Source organism: Nerophis ophidion, linkage group LG01, assembly GCF_033978795.1.
Source record: "Nerophis ophidion isolate RoL-2023_Sa linkage group LG01, RoL_Noph_v1.0, whole genome shotgun sequence".
NCBI classification, from domain to species: Eukaryota; Metazoa; Chordata; class Actinopteri; order Syngnathiformes; family Syngnathidae; genus Nerophis; species Nerophis ophidion.
In genome coordinates, this window is record NC_084611.1 from 67,552,452 (window position 1) to 67,571,352 (window position 18,901).

Genomic DNA, 18,901 nt, shown 5'->3' on the forward strand with positions numbered 1-18,901 from the left:
GTCTGTAATTTTCATCATAGGTACACTTCAACTGTGAGAGACAGAATGTGAAAAAAAAATCCAGGAATTCACATCGTAGGAATTTTAAAGAATTTATTTGTAAATTATGGTGGAAAATAAGTATTTGGTCAACCATTCAAAGGTCTCACTGATGTAAGGAGGTTTTGGCTCAAAATCTCACGATACATGGCCCCATTCATTCTTTCCTTTACACGGATCATTCGTCCTGTCCCCTTAGCAGAAAAACAGCCCCAGAGCATGATATTTCCACCTCCATGTTTCACAGTAGGTATGGTGTTCTTGGGATGCAACTCACTATTCTTCTTCCTCCAAACACGACGCGTTGAGTTTATACCAAAAAGTTATATTTTGGTTTCATCTGACCACATGACATTCTCCCAATCCTCTGCTGTATCATCCATGTATCCGTTTTGGTATAAACTCAATTTGTCGTGTTTGGAGGAAGAAGAATACTGAGTTGCATCCCAAGAACACCATACCTACTGTGAAGCATGGGGGTGGAAACATCATGCTTTGGGGCTGTTTTTCTGCTAAGGGGACAGGACGATTGATCCGTGTTAAGGAAAGAATGAATGGGGCCATGTATCGTGAGATTTTGAGCCAAAACCTCCTTCCAACAGTGAGAACTTTTGAATGGTTGACCAAATACTTATTTTCCACCATAATTTACAAATAAATTCGTTAAAATTCCTAGATTTTTTTTTCACATTCTGTCTCTCACAGTTGAAGTGTACCTATGATGAAAATTATAGACCTCTGTCATCATTTTAAGTGGGAGAACTAGCACAATCGGTGGCTGACTAAATACTTTTTTGCCCCACTGTATCACGCATGTGTTTGTGTTGTGTATCGCAATGTTTTGTATGCATGGAGATCATTCGTGCCCGTGATGATGTCATGGCCGTCAGCCCCTCCTTTTGTTTTCCTGCACATTCTTCATGTCAAGAGCCGAGAGTGGGGTCTACACGGTGTTGTTGGGGTTAAGGGGGGAGGAAGATGAAGGGAGGAATGTGCTCGAACAAAAGCGAAAGTGTCAGTTGTTGCCTTCTCACTTTGCAGCACTTTGATATGCGATGCCCGCATTGGATATTTCGATGGAGCACTTGTGGCCCATACCCTTGGGAAAGGGGGAGGCGGTGGTGGTGTGGGGGTGCGGGCGGAAAGCGTCCTCTTTGCTCGATGGACCGTGACGCTATTAATGTCTGTTAGAGGACTAAATGAAATGGTTGAATATAAATGACTTCTAAAGGAAGCAATGGACTGTGGGAGAAGCCAGGAGACCTCTAGAAACTCCCTGTAAAATAAATATTTTGGGGACTTTTTTTCTTGGTGGCCGACTAGCAGAGCGGCATTCTGGGTAAATGTCATAACAAAGCCAAGGAGGATTTGGGCAATGACTGACAGCCATTACAAAGAATCTCAGAGTATGCGGTTTAGGCTATTCCTCCTCTCCCTTTTGGGCTAAGTAAAGAGAAAAGTGAGGCCCCCCACACTTGTGTCTCACGTTTGCAGTCTCGGCCCGTCCCCCTGTAGCCGGTCTTGCACTTGCACTTGTACGAGCCCCTGGTGTTGTAGCAGGTGGCCAAGCTGCTGCAGCGATTCGGGTCCAAAGAGCACTCATCCACATCTGAGGAGAAAAACAACATTAGGATGACATTGAGTTAGAGAAGTTAAACAGCGTGAATAAAAGCCGAGAAAAGTGACCGTGTCGCAGCAGAATCCACATTTTTAACATTGTAGGAGGTTTGTTTTTTTAGCAGACTTTTGCATTCCGAAAAGTCAAGGTTATTTTTATTTAAATGCTGAGTATTTGTGTTGCTGCACCCGGGCTCGGCAAAGTGCACACACATCGTATGTTGATGTTTAAGCCAAACATTTACAGTGCAGTAAACTTGAGTTTTCGTGAGCGTGGTAAATGAACTTAAAGGCCTACTGAAACCCACTACTACCCACCATGCAGTCTGATTGTTTATATATCAATGATGAATTATTAACATTGCACCACATGCCAATACAGCCTTTTTAGTTTACTAAATTACAATTTGAAATTTCCCGGGAGTTTCGTCCTGGAAACGTCGTGTAATGATGACGTGTCCGCAAGACGTCACAGGCTGTTAGGAAATATGAGCGCTGCGCACACACACAGCTAAAAGTCGTCTGCTTTAACGGCATAATTACACAGTATTTTGGAGATCTGTGTCGCTGAATCTTTTGCAATTTGTTCAATTAATATTGGAGAAGTCACAGTAGAAAGATGGAGTTGGGAAGCTTTAGCCTTTAGCCACACAAACACACGGTGATTCCTTGTTTAAAATTCCTGGAGGTGAAACTTTACTATGGATTAGAGCGCGGTCAAGCAAACATGAATCAAGGCAAAATGTCAACCAGCAGGTTTCGGTGAGAAAATTGTGGTTAAAAAGTCGCTTCTTACCGGAGAAAAAGCTGAGCTTGTGCCGTCCATAGCTGCCGTCGACTCCCCTGAGACATTGGCGTCAAGACACCCGTGGAGACACCCTTCCGACTATCAGGTACTATTTAACTCACTAAAACACTTGCAACACAAAAGAAAGATAAGGGATTTCCCAGATATATCCTAGTAAATGTGTAAAAACATCGGAATCCGTCCCAATCGCGTTTTTTTTTTAACTTTTTTATTTATTTATTTTTTTCTAGTCCGTCACTACCAATATCCTCAAACACGAATCTTTCATCCTCGCTCAAATCATTGGGGAAATTGTTTTTCTCCTGGTCCGAATAGCACTTTTTGTCGGAGGCTCCCATTACAAACAATGTGAATATGTGAGGAGCCCCCACACTTGCGACGTCATCGTCTGCGACTTCCGGTAGAGGCAGGGCTTTTGTCTTAGCACCGAAAGTTCCGAACTTTATCGTGGATGTTCTCTACTAAATCTTTTCAACAAAAATATGGCAATATCGCGGAATGAACAAGTATGACACATAGAATGGACCTGCTATCTCCGTTTAAATAAGAAAATCTTATTTCAGTAGGCCTTTAAAGTAGGAATTATTATTAATACATTTTATATTTTCATAGGAAGAGTATCACAATTTTATGAGAGCCCTCCACAAACAATATATACCAATGTAGTCACATTTATTCCCTTAAACCAATATAGTGAGGCCGAGCCAATCAGTGGCCACCTTATTGAATCATGCGCTCTGATTTATTTGGACTCATCTAATGGCCATTACTACTGTAGTATTAAATGGGTTATACTGAATAGCGCTATTCTACCTCCAGGTACTCAAAGCGCTTTGACACTATTTCCAAATTCAACCATTGTCTTGTCCAAGGACACAACAGATGTGATTAGGTTAGCGGAAGCTGGAATCGAATCAGGAACCCTCAAGTTGCTGGCACGCTCGCTGTACAATCCGCGCCACGCTGCCCCCAAATTTATACAGTTTTTTTTAGTTCATTTGACTAAATTTATGCTTGAAATAAGTTAATTTAGTCCAAATATTTAGTTAATTGAGTTTGAATCCCTCCGCCCCCAAAATTTGAGATAGAGTGACAAGATTGTTAATCATCTTGTTTCTTCTCCATACATGGCATCATTTAACAAACGTTTGAAATAGTTTTTCAAACATGTATTATTCTCTAAATAATTGTTATAGTTAAGTAGTAATTCTATTAATTATTACAATCAATGATAAGTAACTTTTCAACATAAAATCCTAAAGTGAATTCTATGAAAGGGAAATGAAGGAGAAACTAGTAATTGTCATGTGAGATGGATCATGATCTGGTTCTTGTTTTGTAGTATTTCCTGTCGAGCGCCGACATTTTTTATTTCCCTTTTTGTTTTCCTCCATTCATCTGGTCTGAGCGCTGGCTCTCTCACCTGTCCCTAATATGCAATCAGGACACACCTGTCCCTGGTTGCCAATAAGGATGCTATTTATGTCTCTAGACAGGGCTGGATCATTTTGCTTTGCCTGTTTTGTGCTTCCTTGTGCTGCAGATCTTTAGTCTGTAGTCACTTTAGTGGGATGCAACCTATGATTAGTTTTTATTGTATTACAAATGTTTTTAGTTTTTAGCATTATGGTGGGTTTGTATGTTGCATGTATTTTATGTATTTGTACCTTGTTTTTACTGTTGTACCTTGTTTTTACTGTTGTACCTCGTTTTTTACTGTTGTACCTCGTTTTTATTGTTGAACCTTGTTTTTAATGACTAGTTGCCCCTCGGGGACAATAAAGATTTTCTAAGTCTAAGTCAAAGTCAAAGTTTTTTTTTCTGTTACCTGTGTTTTCCCTAATAACATTTACTTATTTTCTGCACTTTCCTAACGTCTCTGCATCACGGAGTCCAGACAAAGACCAGAACCTGACAAAATGCGACATAGTCTATCACCTTTCACAAATTAAGTGAACCTGATATTAATAATGATCTGTTCATGCAAGCTTCATTGATATTTATTTTTGTATTCAGTTATCTATTTGTTTGTGTTACATATTGAGACAATGAATAAGTGAAGTGAATTATATTTATATAGCCCTTTTTCTCAGGTGAGCAAGTAGGCAAATGTGTTATGAATTGCTTCGAAACAGAAAAAGGGTGGACTTAAACTCTGCTTCTTCCTTCTCCTTTTCGGACATATTGGAATGTGAAACTCTAAATATGTGATGTACCTCCATCCTATCCATTGATTGTCTGCCGCTTGTCCCTTTCGGGGTCGTGGGGGGTGCTGGAGCTTATCTCATATTACACTGTAACTGTATGCATTGTACCAAAACAACTACAGTACATATGTAAACATTAAAAAAAAAACTACGACAATTTTAAAATAAACAATTTAATTGGCTAATCCGTGAAACATGGAAAGAGTAACACAAACAGTTTGCGGTCTCATCCGCGGAGTCCGCGGATAAACTGCGGGTCGGGCGGGTGACATGACGAAAAAATAGATTTTAATTAAATTCGGGCGGGTGGCGGTTGAACCATCCAGAAATATTTCATATACATGGTTCTGGGATCGGTATCCTTTGCCATTCAAAGAGCCACTTAAGACTCGTGTCAAAAAGCGAAGAAGACAATAGAAGACGCTAATATTCTCTTAAATGACTGTTAGCAGTCACCCAGATAATAAATTTTAGGGCGTGCTATGAAGCCATTGACTTTGTTGCCTTCTACAACATGTACGATCTGTTTGTCAGTCCAGCATCATGTTGTGTGTGGCTTCCGCGGCAACACGCACACGACTGCAAGGCATACTGGGTGACACAGAGTACACTAATGGTTGTGATATAAATTAAAATGTTTGCTCGGGTGGACGGCGGGTGGATGACGACTTTGGTGACGCGGTTGCGGATTATATAATCCCACACCCAACGCTGCGTTAGGGAAGTTACAAAATAGTGAGGAATAATGGTAATCACAGGTCAATGATAAAAAGTTTTAGTGCTATATAACTCATTGTTGCACTTAGATGGCAATTAAAAAAACTGAAATGATACCTAATTATTATTTTTTTTTGAAGAGTCGTTAGACTTCAGAATTTCTTGGGATTTTTTCCTTAATTTTGTCTCGGTATCATCATCAGGTGAGTTCAGATTTATACTCAAGTACAAAACTCAGTGTTTAGTCATCACCAGCGCATTTTCAAAACTGTTCGCCAATGTTTTTCTCCACAATTTATAATACTATCTTTGGATTAAGTGGTCTTGAATGCAACAAAATAGAAAAACGCTTAGAAAAGACAGACATGTGTTCCAATAGTAAACCATCTTCAATAAAGACAGTGATCCGGATCACTCCCAAAACACTAATTCATTGTTCCTTAAACATTTCTGAAATTTCCAGAAGGTTTAACCAAAGTCTACCCATCACCTTTTTAGCTGTGTTGCTAACTAACTAACTAACAAACCGGCGGACAAACTGCAGCAAACGAATGGCAAATCATGGCAAAAGTTTAAGTGTTGGTTTTTTTCTATTATTTCTTATGTTTATTGTGATGTTAGGTTACCGTATTTCCTTGAATAGCCGCCGGACATGTAAAATGTGCCTGCCTTGAATTGCTGCCAGGTTGAACTCGCTCCCCAAATTTATTAGCGCATGCTTACTTTTACCGCCGGGTCAGAGTCGTGACGTCACGAGTGACGCTTCCCCTGTTTTCTTTTCCAAAATGGCGGAAGGGGTTTATTTTTAGTTTTTACTATGTGTAAACCAGGGGTCTTGTTCCACAGCCATATAGATCACACTGATGGTTGTGATATAACACAACTTGTCTTCAACACTCTTACTAATATGCGTCACACTCTGTGAACCCACACCAAACACATTTCTGGAGAACATTGGCTCTGTAACACATTATAAACGCAACATAAGAATTACCCAGAATTCCAATGCATCCATGACACTTGGCTATATTATACACCACGCTAGCACCCAACCCCGACCCCCCTTTCCATGCGCCGGTTGAGGTGGGCGGGGTTGGGGGCGGATGTATAATATAGTCAAGAGTCATGGATGCATTGGAATTCTGGGTAATTCTTATGTTGCGTTTATAATGTGTTACAGAGCCGATGTTCTCCAGAAATGTGTTTGGTTAGGGTTCACAGTGTGTGGCGCATTTTAGTAAGAGTGTAAAGTTGTTTATATCACAACCATCAGTGTAAAAGGTATGGCTATAGATCAAGTATGCATTGCAATCTCGTATCTGAAGCAGTGGTATGCATGCGTCCGACCGGCATGTAGATAGCATGGTGTATAGGTGGGCGCGATGACATCTTGTAGAGTAGTTGTTCCCAACCACCGGGCCGCGGCAGCAGAAAAATTATTTATTAATTGTTTTTATTTTTTATATCACACTCAATTTTTACTGCATGCCATTGGTAAGCGCGGGGGTGAGAAGAGGTTTTAAAATTATTAGCGCCTGCTTACTTTTACCGCATGTCTTGAATAAGCGCAGGAGTGAGAAGAGGTTTTAAATTAATTAGCACCCCGGCGACTATTCAAGGAAATATGGTATATCTTTCTTCTACGTTGTGTATTGCGGTTATGTTTGCGTCACACCTACCCATGCACTGGTATTTCCCCTTGATGTACTGCAGGTCGAAGCCGTCGTGGCACTTGCAGATGTAGCTGCCAAAGGTGTTGATGCACTTCCTGCACCGTGGACAGACTGCGAGCCCAGTGGCGCACTCGTCGACATCTACAAGAGGGATAAAAGGACTCTTCATAAAAGTCATCTTGTAACGCCCTATTTTTTTTGCTTTGCTGTGATGTATCTTTTCGTCATTACCCGGACACAGAGACAAGTGGAAATAAGGGTGACACTCACTTTGGAACAGACCTCACATGTTGTTCTTGGAATACACCGAGTGTGAGTTTCAGTGACATGCCTCACATCTCTTGTTACCAGTGCTCTGACTTTCACCTTCCACATCCTATTTTCCAACTTTCTTTGCATCAAAGCTCCCCTTTTAGCCACCATTGTGTACCATATGATGGAGCTCTTACTAAAACAACTTCCTTTTAACAAAATAAGCAGGTCATAAAAACTTCCAAGACGGAAGTGGAGCATCCCGTGTGACACCTGCAGCAGGCAACCTTTGCTTTTTTCCTCCTCCTCCTCCTCCTGTCTTGATGACTGATGTCCATTCTGCTTCCTACAATTACCCAGCCCGTGTGTTATACGGGCGCTGCAGGGCAGGAGGAACCTACTGAAAGAATGCAGCAAGGCAGCAGAAAAATAAATGATGGTCCATTTAAACTGACACGGTAGCGAGGCAACAACAATAGTATTGATTTACATTAGGGATGTGCCGACCGTTCGGCCACTGATCAGTACCGGCCTATTTTCGTGTAAAAGTATCTGATAGCCATTGCTGATCCTATCTGGTTGACACTGTTTATTTTTAGTCCCCCAGAGGACAAGTGGCTAGCAGCTAATTATGTGTCTCCATTCAGTGTTGAGCCCCCATTAAAGCAAATAAATTGCATTTCTTTCTATCATTATCAAGTGTCATTGTTACTGGAGGACGAGGCTGAATATGTTAGACCAGTGGTTCTCAAATGGGGGTACGCGTACCCCTGGGGGTACTTGAATGTATGCCAAGGGGTACGTGAGATTTTTAGAAAATATTCTATGGCCGCCGGGCATGTAATATGCGCCTGCCTTGAATTACTGCCGGGTAAAACTGGCTCCCCAAATTAATAAGCGCATGCTTACTTCTACTGATGGGTCAAAATTGTGACATCAGGAGTGACACTTCTTCTGCCGTCATTTTCAAAATGGCGGAGGGGTTTATTTTTGCTTTTACTGTGTGTAAACCAGGGGTCTTGTTCCACAGCCATACAGATCACACTAATGGTTGTGATATAAACAACCTTAACATGCGCCACACTCTGTGAACCCACACCAAACACATTTCTGGAGAACATTGGCTCTGTAACACATTATAAACGCAACTTAACACTTACCCAGAATGCGATGCATCCACGACTTCTGGCTACACCATACACTCGCTGGCACCAAACCCCGCCCCCCCTCTTCTCCGTGCGTTGGTTGAGGTGGGCGGGGTTGGGGGCGCGTGTATAATACAGCCAAGAGTCACGGATGCACGGCATTATGGGTAATCCCTATGCTGCGTTTATAATGTGCCACAGAGCCAATGCTCTCCAGAAATGTGCTTGGTGTGGATTCACAGAGTGTGGCGCATATTAGTAAGAGTTTTAAAGTTGTTTATATCACAAACATCAGTGTAAAAGGTATGGCTGTTGACTAAGTATGCATTGCAATCTCGTACAAGAAACAGCGAAATGCATGTGTCCGGCCGACAAGCAGACAGCATGGTGTAAAAGTGGGTGTGATGACATATTGTACAGCAGTGGTCAACAACCACCGGGCCGTTTATTATATTATTATGTTTTTTTTAATCACACTCAATATTTTACTGCATGCTATTGGTAAGCGCAGGGGTGAGAAGAGGTTTTAAAATTATTAGCGCCTGCTTACTTTTACTGCATGCCTTGAATAAGCGCAGGAGTGAGAAGAGGTTTTAAATTAATTAGCGCCCCGGCGGATATTCAAGGAAATACGGTAGCAACAATTAAAAAATACTTCATAAATATATTTATTGAATAATACTTCAACAAAATATGAATGTAAGTTAATAAACTGAAAATAAATGCAACAATGCAATATTCAGTGTTGACAGCTAGATTTTTGTGGACATGTTCCATAAATATTGATGATAAAGATTTCTTTTTTGTGAAGAAATGTTTAGAATTAAGTTCATGAATCCAGATGGATCTCTATTACAATCCCCAAAGAGGGCACTTTAAGTTGATGATTACTTCTGTGTGTTGAAATATTTATAAATAATTGAATCAATTGTTTATTTTTTAACAAGTTTTTAGTTATTTTTATATCTTTTTTTCCAAATAGTCGAAGAAAGACCGCTACAAATGAGCAATATTTTGCACCGTTATACAATTTAATCAATCAAAAACTGATGACATAGTGCTGAATTTTACTTCTTTGTCTCTTTTTTTCAACCAAAAATGCTTTGCACTGATTAGGGGGTACTTGAAATAAAAATATGTTCAAAGGGGGTACATCACTGAAAAAAAGGTGGAGAACTACTGTGTTAGACAACGAGAGCAAGCCAGGAGCGGACACCCTAAAAAAATTAAGGAAAAAGTAAGCAGCAATTAACAAAAATATATTTAAAGAGAATAATGTAACAACAACTGTTGGTGTGTCAGAATTGTCATTGCCAGTGCAGGTAATAATCGATCCATAAATTGGCGGGGTACAGGGTAAGGTACTATATGATCATATAAATGATCGTGGTATAACTATATAATCGATGGGTTGATATTTCATCATTTTGTTACTGTTTTTGTTAATGTTTACAATCTCAAGGAATAATTACCTGGACACAGGACTTTGAGGGCAAAAAATAAAAGACTTAACTTACTTAGACTTATTTTATTCAGTCATTCAAATTTGAACTTTAAAAGTACAAATAAGAACGACATTTTGTTGCATTAGCTCGTTGTAGTACAGGTGAAATGAGCAATAATGTGCAGATATAAATAGATTATTGTACAGATAAATATATTGCACTTTTGCATATGCATCCACGTTTATGGATGTATGTTATATTGTCTTTATTTATTCCAGCGAGTTAATCCATTTTTGGAGGGACTTGAGGGGATTATTATGATGCGTTCAAGAGTAATTTAAAGGCCTACTGAAACCCACTACTACCGAACATGCAGTCTGATAGTTTATATATCAATGATGAAATATTAACATTGCAACACACGGCCTTTTTAGTTTACTAAATTAAAATTTTAAATTTCCCGGGAGTTTTGTCTTGGAAACGTCGTGTAATGATGACGTGTACGCAAGATGTCACAGGCTGTTAGGAAATATGAGCGCTGCGCACACACAGAGCTAAAAGTTGTCTGCTTTAACGGCATAATTACATAGTATTTTGGAGATCTGTGTTGCTGAATCTTTTGCAATTTGTTCAATTAATATTGGAAAAGTCACAGAAGAAAGATGGAGTTGGGAAGCTTTAACTTTTAGCCACACAAACACACGGTGATTCCTTATTTAAAATTCCTGGAGGTGAAACTTTCCTATGGATCAGAGCGCGGTCAAGAGAACATGGATCCCTACCAAATGTCAACCAGCAGGTTTCGGTCGGAAAATTGTGGTTAAAAAGTCAGTTCTTACCGGAGAAAAGCTGAGCTTGTGGCGTCCATAGCTGCCGTCGACTCCCCTGAGACACTGCGCGTCAAGACACCCGTGGAGACACCCTTCAGACTATCAGATACTGTTTAACTCACTAAAAAACTAGCAACACAATAGAAAGATAAGGGATTTTTAAGAATTAACCAAGTAAATGTGTCTAAAAACATTGGAATCTGTCCCAATGCAATCGCTTTTTTTTTTTTACTTTTTTTTTTTCTCTAGTCCGTCGCTATCAATATCCTCAAACACAAATCTTTCATCCTTGCTCAAATTAATGGGGAAATTGTCGTTTTCTTGATCCGAATAGCACTTTTTGTTGGAGGCTCCCATTAAAAACAATGTGAATATGTGAGGAGCCATCAAACATGTGACGTCATCGTCTGCGACTTTCCGGTAGAGGCAGGGCTTTTCTCTTAGCACCGAAAGTTGTGAACTTTATCGTGGATGTTCTCTACTAAATCCTTTCAGCAAAAATATGGCAATATTGCGAAATGATCAAGTATGACACATAGAATGGACCTGCTATCCCCGTTTAAATAAGAAAATCTCATTTCAGTAGGCCTTTAAGAGTTACTTTTTTCTTTAGTTATTGTGTACGATTGACTCAGTTTTACTCAAACAATGTTATGTCACAAAAGAGAATAAGGAACCAATTCTAATATTGTGTTGATATTGTCATTAGCCCTTCACTAGAATACATGGCAAATTTTACAGTTAATACATGTGATTGGTATTGGCCCATCTCACACATGGATGACTGGTATCAGAAGCATAAAACCCTGATCGCAACATCCCTATTTTACATTATTTTATCATGTTTCAAAGACGTTTGGAGATGTAATAAAATACTCTCTTAAAGTTTTCTCAGAAAAAATAAAGCCGCATTCCTTTTGCAGAGGGAAAAGGCAGGCAGTGGCTCGGTTTTCAGGCCGCAGAAGATAAATAAAGACCGTTACATCACTTACCCACGCAGGTTCTGCCATCCGGAGCCAGCTGTAGCCCCGGTGATGGACATTGACATCGGACCTCTCCTTTTAGCACCTCGCAGCCGTACTGGCAGTTGGCCATGCCGCAACTGCGAAGGTCTGGTAGTTACAAAGGAAACAACAAACATTAGGACAGGCCGCTGACCCGAGAGAAAACCCTCTCACGGCTTTGTCCCACACAGTCAGTCGCTGGCATTGCTGCCCTTTCTTGGCATTAGTCAGGGTCATGCAGAAAAAAGAACAACAAACATTCTTGACATTGTTACAACATTGTGCTTCACAGAATCCTCAAAACATAATTTGTGTCAGTCAACTGACAGACGGCAAAGACTATATTTACCTACCTAGCAACGCACCAAACCATCCAACCCTCCCATTCATCACAGTGACAGATAGTTGACCCTAACCCTCCAAATACCTTTACGTCCATCGTTATTTAAAATATCTGACCGAACAATGATTGACTGTTAACCTAACCACCATTATTATGCTGAAAACTTAGTTTTGATTTCTTGAACATGTGAAGAATTGACAAAGTTGACTGTTGATTATTAATGCTACAAACTACATCCGTATTTTCCACCCATCATATATCAAAATGACAGCTGTCAGTTACCCAACCGTTGATTGGTTATATCCATTCATCCATTTTCTACCGCTTGTCATTTTCCAGGTCGCGGGAGTTGCTGGGGCCAGCTGCACTCGGGCGGAAGGCAGTGTACACCCTGGACAAGTCTCCACCTCATCATGATTTATTTGTTCCAGATATATTTGGCAAAGGTTACATTTATGAGCATAAAATGTGAATTGTTATACTAACTGCTTTAGTAAGACGGAAAAAAACCTCCAAAAAAAAAAGAAAGACAGAAGCAGGCAGGGAGGAAGTTTTCTTTTAAAATCGTCAGAACATGTCAAGACACCTCTTTTCAAACCAATCACACAATTCCGGCTTCCACTATTACCACTCTGCGTCACATCTACTACATGACTACAGTATCAAAATTAAAAATGTATTTTATTACACTCATGTTTTGAACCACATATATGTTTTGTAATACATACGTTATTACATTAGTTGAGCAATATCCTCTAGAGGGGGACATTTTGTGGCAGATTGAAATAAAGTGTATATTTTTTATTACAAACTAATTGATCCTCATTTACAGAATGTTTAGCAGGCTAAATAACAATTTATTAATAAATAGGTTAAGAGACAACCTCATGAAGCAAAACAAACGGAATTCACTTGTGCAATATGTAATGTACAGAATATCTGAAGCATTTATTCAAGTAAATATATCACAGATTACATGACCAAACATCTTTGAAAATCAACGCATGATCGTAACAATCCACATTTTGTGTTATTGAGGTGTCAAACTGGGATCTAAATATGATGTATCTTCACCTGAAAATGCAAGTGCTCCGACAGCAGGAATCAAAACTCTAAATATTGGCAAGAAACCAACACACCACACTCATTAAAAGCGTGTATATGTCCATTTTGTGTTGAAATGTTTATAAAAAAAAAAAGCATTATGGTTAAAAACATGTCATTAAAACGAAGTCATTGTTTAATCATAGTATTAAAAACTTGAAAATTATCCGTCCAGGGTACACAATGATCAAAAAATATATTTATTTGCAATTAAGCACAATGAAATATTTTATAAGTAAATATAAATATTTTAATTTGAGTTAACTATGAACAAAATGTGATTAATCATAATTAATTATTTAGATGTATATATATATATATATATTTATATATATATATATATATATACACACACACACACACACACATATATATATACACACACACACACACATATATGTATATATATATATAATATGTGTGTGTGTGTGTGTGTGTGTGTGTGGGTGTGTGTGTGCGTGTGTGTGTGTGTGTGTGTGTGTGTGTGTGTGTGTGTGTATGTGTGTAAAAAGTATTTTTTGTTAACATGTTAAAATACCAGTCAAGTGGAAAAACAAGTTGAATTTATATGCTTTTAATTGTGTTTCATTGTATCGATTAAACCATATCCAATTGTCATGGTGGAACAGGGTTTAATGCATGTGCCTCACAATACAAAGGTCCTGAGTTCTATCTCAGACTCAGAATCTTTCTGTGTGGAGTTTGCATGCTCTCCCTGTGACTGCGTGGGTTCCCTCCGGGTACTCCGGTTTCCTCCCACCTCCAAAGACATGCACCTGGGGATAGGTTGATTGGCAATACTAAATTGGCCCTAGTGTGTGAATGTGAGTGTGAATGTTGTCTGTCTATCTGTGTTGGCCCTGCGTTGAGATGGCGACTTGTCCAGGGTGTACGCCGCCTTCCACCCGAATGCAGCTGAGATAGACTTCAGCTCCCCCCGCCATCCCAAAAGGGAAAAGCAGTACAAAATGGATGGATGGCACTCCAAACACCTTCGGCTATTTTCAGAGATTGACATCACAGTAATAACACTTCTGCACTCTGACCAGGTTATCAGATCAGTCTTAAAGGAAATACGCAATAATTGGAAAGAGATGTTTATCATTCACAATCCTTGTGTAAGACAAGTGCACATACAGTGGGGCAAAAAAGTATTTAGTCAGCCACCGATTGTGCAAGTTCTCCCACTTAAAATGATGACAGAGGTCTGTAATTTTCATCATAGGTACACTTCAACTGACAGAATGTGAAAAAAAATCCAGGAATTCACATTGTAGGAATTTTAAAGAATTCATTTGTAAATTATGGTGGGAAATAAGTATTCGGTCAACCATTCAAAGCTCTCACTGATGGAAGGAGGTTTTGGCTCAAAATCTCACGATACATAGCTCTATTCATTCTTTCCTTAACACGGATCAATCGTCCTGTCCCCTTAGCAGAAAAACAGCCCCAAAGCACAATGTTTCCACCCCAATGCTTCACAGTAGGTATGGTGTTCTTGGGATGCAACTCAGTATTCTTCTTCCTCCAAACACAACGAGTTGAGTTTATACCAAAATGGATACATGGATGATACAGCAGAGGATTGGGAGAATGTCATGTGGTCAGATGAAACCAAAATATAACTTTTTGGTATAAATTCAACTCGTCGTGTTTGGAGGAAGAAGAATACTGAGTTGCATCCCAAGAACACCATACCTACTGTGAAGCATGGGGGTGGAAACATCATGCTTTAGGGCTGTTTTTCTGTGCAGTGAAGCATGTTTAGCTATTCTTTGTCCTGCAGGGATAATACTTGTAAGAAACTTACTTTATTTGTCGCCATGAAGGCGAGGATTAGTGATTTAGAAGTAGCTAAAACACCGCCAATGGCGGATGGACGTTAGCCGGTAACAAGCTAACCATGTCTTAAAGCACCTCTTCCTGAGGGTGTTCCAATGGTATAACTTCAACTTTATCATCAGTTTTAAAGCCTGCGATGAGGTTGCGACTTGTCAAGGGTGTACGCCGCCTTCCGCCCGATTGTAACTGCAATAGGCACCAGCGCCCCCCGCGACCCCAAAGGGAATAAGCGGGTGAAAATGGAAGGATTTTAAGCAAAATATGTACGTTTTCCCTTTTTTGTCTACACACTGTCTGCTTGTAAGTACTCTGTGATTGTGCGCTGCAGAACATGCTGCTCTGCTTGTAAACCAGCAATGTCATGACGTGGCATCAATGCGGTCGCGGGAGCGGTACTTTTCAGAGGCGGTATAGTACCGAATATGATTAATTAATATTGTGGTACAATACTAATACCGGTATACCGTACAACCCTACTACATTCTTGTTGTTGTTCCCTCTTGTGCATGTCATTTAAACCTCCTCAAAAATCATCAAACAGAAAACTTGATTTTTCTCATGTCCCTCTCGATATCCTGTGGCCCTGAAAAGGAAATTGAAAAGCTACGGCCCGTTCTGCCAGAGACACTTCAGCAATTGTTGGGTGTCCCACAGTCTGGCGACGGCGGAACAATCAGATTAAACGCTGCAGTGATCTATTGATCAGAGCTCAGGGGCAAGAGAAGATTGTAATGCTGTCCTTTACATGCCGCAACACAGGACATAGCCTTGAGTGGCCAGCAATTCATATCATTTTAGTTGACACACAAAAAGATAACTAAGTGATATCCTGGAAAATACAGTACTCTCATGTGGAAAAAAACATGAGGAGAGAATGTTTATGAGATGGGGAGCAGAATTTATTGGAGACATGCTCAGGCACCTACGCCTATGGTGGGAAATGCCGCAGGGCAGACTATAAGAAGTTCATTTTCTCTCAAGGTTCTCAGGTTTGGATAGAATGTAATGGGAATGTAATGGGACACACCACATTAATCAACCTATAAGGGGTTGGGCTGAATCCGGTAGTCATCCCTGTTTCTTAATACAGTATGCTTGGTCTTCATGGTTTCTCTTTCATGGCTGCGGGACATGAATATTAATTTAGTGAACTCCTTTGGAATCAAAACTCTAGGGAACATTGTAAGGTATCAGTGGAACATTAACCAGTGACCGTAGACTCCACTCTAGGCTAACTTTTGCTAGGTGTGTCGAATGTACGGTTTTATCTGGCCCGCGAGATGAGTTTGCCAAGTATAAAAATGAGCTGTGATTTTTTTTAATGAAATAAACTGCTGTTCTATGTGTCCACTAAATGTCACAACAGCATTTCTGCATGACCTCAGAGGGGGCGCTATGTGCCGTGTGTCAACACTTCCGTGTTTGGGCACTAAAGTTAAAGTACCAATGATTGTCACACACATACTAGGTGTGGTGAGATTATCCTCTGCATTTCAACCATCACCCTGGGAGGTGAGGGAAGCAGTGAGCAGCAGTGGTGGCCGCGTCTGGGAATAATTTTTGGTGATTTAACCCCCAATTCCAACCCTTGATGCTGAGTGCTAAGCAGGGAGGTAATGGGTCCCATTTTTTATCGTCTTTGGTATGACTTGGCCGTGGTTTGAACTCACAACCTACCGATCTCAGGGCGGACACTCTAACCACTAGGCCACTGAGCAGGTTCTACATACCATGGTTGTCCCGATACCAATATTTTGGGGCCCTATTGTAGTGAATCACACCTGAGCCATCATAAATGCCTTTCTCTCTGGCACTCATCGAGGGTGGACGCTCCCCTTTCCTCTCCCTTATATCTCCTGCTTGCTTCTTTGTTTTGTCTTAACTTTCTTGTTGCCTCTTTTTGCACTGCTCTCCAAATCTAAACATTGGAACTATTTAACTGGCCTCAACAAAATTGAAAAGATCTTGGGTTTGGGGGAACCTGCTGTCGTGACGAAGCGGTTGTTGCTGGACACACGACGGACTCTTGGGAGAAGAAGGAGTGCCGCGTGCCTGGCGACCCTTTTCTGTCGAGGACGTGAAGATATCCACCTATTCCTAATTATGACAACAGGACATCTGCTGATTGGAGTAAGCGTTGCTCTGGTTTGTCACAAATGATTGGAGGATGCGGGAAGAACTGTGGATTACATCGGGCTGTCTACCTCACAGTTTTTGACATAGACAATTTAGAGCGAAGAGCAAATTTTATTTTCACTCGCATACAAATCATTCTAACTTGGATTGTTTCCCTGGCTTCGAGACTCTCCCGAAGAACAGCGCAGCGAAGACACAAACTCCCTTTTCGTCTCTCATGGACGCACACCTGTTGTTGTTGACTTTAGACTAGCAACTGGATAATACATCAAGGCCGCGGAACAGAGACACACTGCGGGCTTACACACATACACACACACACACACGCACACACACACACACACACACACACACACACACACACACACACACACACACACACACACACCAAAAAAATATATACGCCACCCCACCCCACCACCAAACACCCTCGACGCAAATCCCGTAGGTGTGATGAATGGATGGTCAGCGCCTGAAGAGCTGCGGCCTACCACCATGACCTTGAACTACCTTCCCTCTGTTGCTAGATATCTCGAGATTTATGTTGTAACATGTATATGTGCTTTGCTATGGAGGTTTTTTCCTACTCCAGACTGGGCCCCCTTGGGAGCCAGTCTAGATTGTATTTTTTACTCATCCTTCCCCAGCGTTTACCTTTTTCCCATCTTTTACGAGGCGCCTTATGGCGACCCATCAGCGTTCTTGTTCTGTAACCCTGTATACTGTTTGTCTAATTTTGAACAGGTTTGTGCTGAAAACAAAGTTTTGTTGCACTTGTGCAATGACAATAAAGACCCATCTTATCCTATCCTATCCTAAATTCATCAAATCTTTATTGGCCACGAAAGTACGGTCTTTCTGTCGTCACTTCCTCTAATAATGAGTCCATACAAAGCTAAGTGAAGCAGATTCAAGAAATACACGCCACACTTACCTGTGTAAAAAACTGTCTGAGGAGGGGGACCTTAAAGGCCTACTAAAACCCACTATTACCCACCATGCAGTCTGATAGTTTATACATCATTGATGAAATATTAACATTGCAACACATGCCAATACGGCTTTTTTAGTTGACTAAATTACAATTTTAAATTTCTCGGGAGTTTCGTCTTGGAAACGTCGTGTAATGATGACGTGTACGCAGGACTTCACGGGTTTTTAGGAAGTATGAGCGCTACGCACACACACACACAGGTAAAAGTCGTCTGCTTTAACGGCATAATTACACAGTATTTTGGACATCTGTGTTGCTGAATCTTTTGCAATTTGTTCAATTAATATTGGTGAAGTCAAAGTAGAAAGATGGCGTTGGGAAGCTTTAGCCTTTAGCCACACAAACACACGGTGATTCCTTGTTTAAATATCCTAAAGCTGAAACCTTACTATGGATCAGTGCGCGGTCAAGCAGACATGAATCCCAACCGAATGTTAACCAGCAGGTTTCGGTGAGAAAATTGCGGTTAAAAAGTCGCCCCTTACCGGATATCAGCTGAGCTTGTGTCGTCCGTACAGCTGCCGTCGACACCCCTGAGACACTGCGCGTCAACACACCCGTGGACAAACCCCTCCGACTATCAGGTAATATTAAACTAACTAAAACACTAGCAACACAATAGAAAGATAAGGGATTTTCCCAGAATTATCCTAGAAAATGTGTTTAAAAACATCGGATGTCCCAATGCTATCGCGTTTTTTTTTGTTTTTTTTCCTAGTCCATTGCTAACAATATCCTCAAACAC

The 18,901-nt window shown here is 40.5% G+C and overlaps 1 protein-coding gene across 6 annotated transcripts in view; it reads right to left on the reverse strand.

Annotated features, from left to right (window-relative positions):
- Nucleotides 1-18,901, reverse strand: part of npnta (nephronectin a) — a 151,950-nt gene that overhangs the window by 36,835 nt on the left and 96,214 nt on the right. For all 6 annotated transcript variants that reach the window (XM_061909388.1, XM_061909379.1, XM_061909398.1 and 3 more), the window contains 3 exons: nt 11,726-11,845; nt 7,068-7,202; nt 1,526-1,648 (listed from right to left, as the gene is read on the reverse strand). In XM_061909388.1, coding sequence (XP_061765372.1) covers nt 1,526-1,648; nt 7,068-7,202; nt 11,726-11,845 — 378 coding nt within the window. The remainder of the gene's footprint in view (nt 1-1,525; nt 1,649-7,067; nt 7,203-11,725; nt 11,846-18,901) is intronic.